Source organism: Epinephelus lanceolatus, chromosome 18 (genome assembly GCF_041903045.1).
Source record: "Epinephelus lanceolatus isolate andai-2023 chromosome 18, ASM4190304v1, whole genome shotgun sequence".
Taxonomy (NCBI): domain Eukaryota; kingdom Metazoa; phylum Chordata; class Actinopteri; order Perciformes; family Serranidae; genus Epinephelus; species Epinephelus lanceolatus.
In genome coordinates this window covers 38,637,704-38,645,495 of record NC_135751.1, presented here as the reverse complement: position 1 = coordinate 38,645,495, position 7,792 = coordinate 38,637,704, and the positions used below count along the sequence as shown (strand labels likewise).

The following is a 7,792-nucleotide window of genomic DNA, read 5'->3' as shown; positions in this document are numbered from 1 at the left end:
CAAAAAAGTGATTTTTTTTTTTTTCAAGTGTGAGCTAAAAGATAATTACAGATGACGCCTATCTGCAAGTTATTTTCTGAGATCTGCGGTTTCTGGCCTGCAGAACAGACCGAGCCGCACCTGCCTCACAAATTACAGTTTTTCCACGGACAAATTAACTTGTGGTTTTTGTAGTTTTGAGTTTACTTCAGAGTGTTTCTCTTTTACTCACTGTGGGAGACACACACACACACAAAGACAGATTTCTGCATAATCTGACAAACCTGAAGAGCAACATAGAGCATCAGTGGCATCAGTGACAGTAACCTGGGTGCACCTGAGGGCAAACTGCACTATGAGGTGAAAATCTCACTTTCTTCTTCTTCTTCTTCTTCTGTTGTCGCAGTGACAAACAGAAACATAATTTGTCACCGGGCTGTGATGCCTCCTGAGGGCAAATCAGAAAAAAAGGGGGTCAGGCGGAGGAGGGAGGAAAATCGTTGAAGGGCAAAAACATTAGAGACCAACCCACTACGTGTTGAGTCCTGCCCTGCGCGCTGTTCCCACATCACTCTCACATGTCGCTGTGATCGGCTGAGCCCGTCCTGTCCTCCTCTCCTCTCTCTGTGGGATCATTTCTGCTGCTGCTGAAGTCTCTCTGGATATTTACACGTCTCTACAGGTGCGTGGAAAAGTTTTTAAAAGTTGCTTTGTTACCATGTGGGCTGGATAAGATGCGCACAGGAGCGTGAAATGCGTCTGTGGAGCTCGGTGATACATTTGTAGTAACGTTACTGTGTGACAGTGGTCAGTTTAACTCCTGCAGTGTCTGTAATGTGGATAGCTTTGACCTTAGACATGTTCTTTTACTGTGTGCACGCCAGTTAAAACGTGGATATATATGTAAAGCATTTATTGACCTGCAGGCTCAGTCGAATTGTCTGTACGAGTTAAAGTTCCCGGTTTGGACATTTGAAAACATGCGTATCTATTCTGGTTATTATGATGCACAAATGCACGTAAGACATGATTTAGTTAGCAGTTGTTGTTCCCCAATATTAACCGGTACGCTCAGCTATGAAACAATAAGCTCTAATTGTCTGTACGAGATTAATGTGCCAGTTTGGATACTTGAAAATGCGTATTTACGCATATACGTGCGTATTTGTTCTGATCATGATGACATATAATACATATAAGATACAAGTAAGTTTCTGTTTTTGTGTCTCTAATATTAACCACTAAACTGAGTCATTAACCAATACGCTCTAATTGTCTGCAGGGGTTAAATTTGCTGGGTTAAATACTTGAAACATGCGTATTTACGCATATACGTGCGTGTCTATTCTGGTTATTAATACATATAAAACAAGAGTTAGTTTGCATTAGTTGTGTCCCTAATATTAAGCAGTGAGCTCAGCTGTTAACCAATAAGCTGTAATTGTCCGTTAAGAGTTAAGCTTGCTGGTTTGGATGCTTGGAAACGTGCGTTTTTACGCATGTACGTGCGTATTTATTCTGATTAGGATGACACACCATGTATAAATACACATAAGATACGAGTAAGTTTATATTGGTTGTGTCCCTAACATTAGCCAATAAGCTCTAATTGTCTGTACGAGTAAAATGTGCCGGTGACAAAACTTAAATCCATGCGTATTTGCGCATATGTGCGTATTTATTATGGTATTAAGGCACAAATATTTGCAAGATGGTTATATTCGTTGTGTCCTTAATGCTGTGTGAAAACGTGGGTTTAATTTTTTACTGGCAGGAAAAAACTGCCACTAAGAGTCAAAGAAAACATTCAATAAAAACTTTGCTTCAGATTTTAAAGTTTTTCCGTTTTTCCTCCCATTGTGAACTCTTTATGTCCTTGGAGTTATTATTACTGTAAGCGGCCCGTACCGGAGGCTTTCCCCCTCATTAATAACGCAGATATGATCTCTATTATGTGTAATCATCTGTATGTATTCTGGGGATTAATTGGAGCGGGTTTCTAAATTAATTCCATACTCTTTTCCTGTCGTTGATTCTGTTTATTTTTCGTCATCAGTACTAACCTTCCTCTCCTCTTGTTTGATGCAGGCTGGCTCTCATCGCCTCCTAGTGTGCAGCCCGGGCATTGAAACAATGTGATTTTTGGGGGGGTGGAAAAGACTCCAACCACAGGAAATCCTATTTGATAGCATCAAAAGAAACAGCAGCTGACTGCCTCTGTCTTCTCAAGTTTTCAATACAGAGAAAGAATGCACAGTCTGAGGACTTTATGACACTTTGTCTGTGGATCTAATCTTTAAATCAAACAATAGAAAGAAAAGAAAACCCCAAATATGGCCACAGAGTCTTTTCATGCTGCCTATGCTGCTGTAGCTCCGTCCACCATCCCCATGACCCCCTCCACAAGGAACCTGCTGAGGATGTTTCGTGAGTACCAGAGTAACGCTGTGATCTTGCAGCACTACAACTTCACAGGCAAACTGCAGGAGAACAAGTACAAAGAAGGACTCAAACCAGAGGCCATCGCCTTTCTGCTGGTGTGCGTGCTCATAGTCGTAGAAAACGCCGTGGTCCTTCTGGCGATCTGGAAGAACAAGAAGTTCCACCTGCCCATGTACTACCTCCTGGGCAACCTGACTCTCTCCGACCTGCTCGCAGGCTTCACCTACATGGTGAACATCATAACATCCGGCGCCAACACTTTAAGCATGACCCCGGTGCTGTGGTTCCTGAGGGAGGGGGGCGTGTTCATCATGCTGGCCGCCTCCGTCATCAGCCTGCTGGCCATCGCCATAGAGCGTCACGTTACCATGGTGAGGATGAAGCCGTACCAGGGGGACAAACAGGGGCGGATGTTCGCTCTGATCGGCGCCAGCTGGGTGCTGTCGGTGTTCCTGGGTGTCCTGCCGGTCCTGGGCTGGAACTGTATGGGCCAGCTGGACCAGTGCTCCACGGTCCTGCCGCTGTACGCCAAGAGCTACATCCTCTTCTGCATCACCATCTTCAGCGCCATCCTCATGTCCATCGTGGTGCTGTATGTCCGCATCTTCCGCATCGTCAAGTCCAACACCCAGCGCCTTGCTTCAGTTCCGCAGCGCAAAGGCCTCTACAGGAAGTCCCAGAAGTACATGGCCCTGCTGAAGACGGTCACCATCGTCCTGGGAGTCTTCATCATGTGCTGGCTGCCGCTCTTCATCCTCCTCCTGCTGGACTTCTGCTGTCCGGCCAAACAGTGTGGCGTGCTCTTTAAGGCGGACTATTTCCTGGGCATCGCCATGTTCAACTCCCTCCTCAACCCCATCATCTACACGCTGACCAGCAAGGACATGAGGAAGGCCATCCTCCGGCTGCTCTGCCGACACTGCCTCCTGACTAAGGATGGGCAGGTGAAGAAGATCGGCATGCCCTTCCTGGAGTGCAGCACCAGCAAGGCGGACGCAGCCTCTCACAGACTGGAGGGACTGGAGACGACCGTGTCCTCCGGTAACTTTACACCCTCTCCCATCAAAGCCATTTACCCCAGGATGTCTAAAACATGACCACTTAACTGAGAGCAAGGACTCGGACAAAAGACTTGGCTGCTTGTCTCTAATCTGAGCTGCACCTGAGCTCCAGGCGAGTTAACAGTGCATGACAGGAGCTGAAGGTTTGTGTTGCACTCTGCCAGGCGTGAACGGAATAAACCGGATGTGTGTTAGAGACGTTTAAATTGGGAGAAAAACATTAACCTTGAGAGTTTTCTAATCACAAAAAGCAGAAATGTCAGAGCCTCAAAAGTAGGCGTCAGTTTCCTGTGGAAAAAAAAAACAGCGTTACATTTATTTCTAAGACACTGAGAACATGGCCAGTATGAAAAAATATCATTTCATTCTATCAGTTTTCCACATGAAATGAAATCAAAGACTGTGCAGACATGAATGCAGCTAATTACGCTGTACATCTGATAAACTGGGCCCGAAGCCCGAGCATGAGGGTTTGTCCTTATCTCCTCTCCTTGTGTAGCACATAATGACATGTTGTTACAAACACGGAGCATCCACACCCAAAACCTGCTGCCAAACCCTTGTAATTTCTGCCATGTGAGTTTTGGTCAGCAGCAGTGCAGGGTAGAGGTCCCCTCGGCCGAGATCAGAGGCTCAGTGGCCTGGAGACGCACTGAGGACGTCATACGGAGGGCTGCGCAGAGCTGTTTGCAGCTCTGGAGGTCCCCTCACAACACATGTAGCGACACATGATGAATGACTTAAAGCAATAAAGCAGACAGTGGAGGTTTGTTGACGCCTGACGGAGAATATCACAGTGATGTGCTGTAGGTCCTGCACAAACATTTTAAGTGGAAACAGACAACTTTTAAACTTTTCCCCCCTCATATTTCAAAGTGGTATTAATTTCAGTTTCAATGTGCTTTATTGGCGCCAATGTCAGGTGAACAATACTGCCACAGTGTCCAGGATAACATTATCGTTGGCGCAGCTGTTGCAAAAACAACAGGATTGCTTTTCGTTTCTCCTCAGAGCCTACCATCTACCAAAGAGCTTCCATGGTTATTTCTGTGGTTCCCATGGATGTATAAAGAGAACTGGAGAACTGTCGCTCCAGTGTCTGATTTCGTGACATTTAACACAACAGCATCGGCCTCTAGTGAGACATACAACATACACATTAACAGTGCTTTCTAAATAATAATAATAATAATAATAATAATAATAATAATAACAACAATAACAATAACAATAATAATAATAATAGTATTAACATGTAGGTATGGAGCTCCCAGATGTCATTGTTTTCCCAAATTGGGGACATTTTTGGCAGCTGTTATTCTTTCAGTTAGCTGCTAACTGCTAACAGCTCCTTTAAAACTCCTGCAATGGGTAGCACACATAACATGTCGTCAAAAGTCACATCTGTGCCGCCCATGATCCCATCAGACATCAATTCGGCTCTGTAACCACCTTCGATACTAGCGAGACAACTCTGTCCCCCTATTCCGCGATTGTACCTTTCATACAGAACGACAACGCGGCACAGCGGTGTGAAATTCTCGCCTTGAAGAGGCAGTGTAAAAAAGGCTTCTGAAAGTTACTCAGTGGTGCCGGAAGCCAAAAAAGTTTGACTATTCGGATCTTCCATATCACTGGGCCCATAGAGTAAACGCACCTGAGACTTCCACGGACTGAGCTAGCTACTTCCCCTTTAGTGCTTTCAGGGTTCCTATGGCTTGAGGCAAAACTTTGAGACTTTTTTAATGAATTAAATTTAAGACCAATTTTTTACAATGACCTAAAGTGAAGAAAAAAAAACGAAGTGAAATTAGTTATGAAGGGTGAGAAACATTTTTATATAAAACGTTTAGTGTGACATAAAACATTACCTTTGGGGAAACACCTTCCATTTCTTGGCGATTCTGTGTTTCTCACTCTACATGTGGGACTCTTGAGTAATTTACGCACGTGGAGCCAAGAAAGTTCAACTTCCATGTTGCATTTTTAAGACTATTGAAAGATTGATTTAAGATGTTTTAATACCAATCAAAGCCTTTTTGTTAGATTAGTGAATCTGCAGGAACCCTGCTTCCGCTGACTTGAATGTGGCTAAATGATTTAATCGTGTGGCTCATCTAGACTTAAGAAATGTTATCAGACTGAATGGATCAAACCCTGATCATGAAACGAGTCATTTCACCGGGGTTGTGACTCTCAGAAATACGTACCCACTGATTTACAGGCATCTCTTTCACAATGTAGGTCAATGGGAAAGTCTTTTGGGCCCATGGCATCATGGGACAGACCCACAGGTTGTAACTCCACAGTTTGGCCACTATGTCAAATTGGCTTCAAAGCCCGGTGCTGTTTCTGGGGTTTGGTTGCGCCACTGTCCACCATTTCCTCTCCAGGGGATAGTGACTGCAGAGAGCTTATATTAATACTCTTGGTAACTTGGGAAAGCTGCTGGGAAAAACAAATGTTTTGTCCTCCTCCTGTTTTGGTTGCACGATGGTTGACGCACTTCCTTTGTGCCGTCACTCGAGCCCTCAGATCGAATCCGGTGGCACACAGAAAGTGAATGCGAAGCTTATAGGGGATCAGCCTAAACACAGATGGTGTCATTATTCTACAGCCGTTATGTGTGCAATCAACATTTAATTCATAAGTTAAAGCAAAAAAAATCTCTTTCTAGTTGGAGAAAGTTTCCCATGAAATGATATGAATCTGTTTTTCTAGTGAAAGAGCTCAGATATCATCGTGTCCCACACAACAGCAACCTGTCAAAGCCCCAGACATCAGACTGTGTGGGCTTCAAAGACCTGGGGAATTTCACTGTGGTTATAGTGACATAAAATGTAAAAAATGCCAACTGTAATATTGTACATAAATGTAAAAAGAAAAATAATCTATTACTGATTTGTTTTGTATACGGTGTAAATATCTATAGTCTTCTCTGAGCTGCATTTTGTATTTGTAAAAACCTCACTTAAGTTATGATGTCACTTTTTATATGTGCACTGAATAAAAACATGTGAATGAAGTTTAAATGGAGGTTTGTATGAATTATTAACTCCTGAGAGACGCCTCAGCTGGCTTTGTTTCAATGGTTAATGTCTGAAAGTTTCAGATCTCTCACTCATCGACATCCCTCACGTTTCTTAGCGCTAAACGAAACTTAAATAAATGACGAAACACTCTCCGTTAGGATCAAACATACGAAGCACAGTTTGATAAACTACAGGAAAAAAAAAAATCTAAATATTATAAATGACATTGAAACAGATTAACTATGAAAATTATAAATCTATTTCACATTAAAATAAAGAAGTATTTTCTGTGATTTTATTCCATATCAATATTATCTAATGAAGTCTATTATTTTCTATCTATCTTATATTTTCTATAATTTTTTTATTATTTGGTTTACTAATACATATTTACTATGTGAATAAACACTCAGTGAGCAGAACAATATGGAGGATGAAGAATGACCTAAGCATCAATGAATAAATAAATAAATAAATAAATAAATAAATAAGGACTAATAATAAATAAACAAACAAATAAATAAATATCAGAATAATTAAATAAATATAGAAATAAATTAATAAATTAAATAAAAGCATGAATAAATACATATGAATAAATACAGGACTAAAAAAATACATTTGTAGATTAAAAAAAATAATGAATACAGGACTAAAAAAAATCCTGTATAAACCTGAATAAACTACAGCCATTTTTTGTTTATTTGTTCATTTAAATGTATTATTAATCAATAATATAGTAATATATTATAGTATATAGTAACATTTTTATCATTTATTGTTGTAATATCTAGAAATATTGATAAACAATATGTAAATACATTTTTAAAAAATAAATGTATGCATAAATAAATAAAAATAATAATAAAATAAATATATAACAATAATAAATATGTCAATAAATAAATAAACAAATAAATACATGAATAAATAAATCTGAAAATAAATGCATAAAAATAACTTTATGTAAAGAAATAAACAAATAAATATGGCAATATATAAAAAAGGCATAAAGAAATAATTATGTAAATAAATAATTATGTAAATAAACAAAATGCTTAATAAATATGGTAATAGGTGAATGCATAAATACATATGTAAATAAATAAATGGACAAATAAATAAATATGAAATATATAAAAATGTATATATAAACAAATAAGTGTATAAATAAAGAAATAAATACAAAATTATATGAAATAATAAATTAATGAATAAATGTTGAAATAAATAGATAAATGCATAAACAATTCATTATTTATTGCTGTAATTCTTTAT

The 7,792-nt window shown here is 39.9% G+C and overlaps 1 protein-coding gene across 1 annotated transcript; it reads left to right on the top strand.

Annotated features, from left to right (window-relative positions):
* The first annotated feature begins 514 nt into the window (after positions 1–514).
* Positions 515–6,514, top strand: s1pr5a (sphingosine-1-phosphate receptor 5a). Its single transcript, XM_033645799.2, has 2 exons — positions 515–661; positions 2,068–6,514. Exon 2 carries the CDS (start codon positions 2,313–2,315, stop codon positions 3,516–3,518), a length of 1,206 nt encoding a protein of 401 aa, XP_033501690.1. The 5' UTR covers positions 515–661; positions 2,068–2,312; the 3' UTR covers positions 3,519–6,514.
* Positions 6,515–7,792: the final 1,278 nt, after the last annotated feature.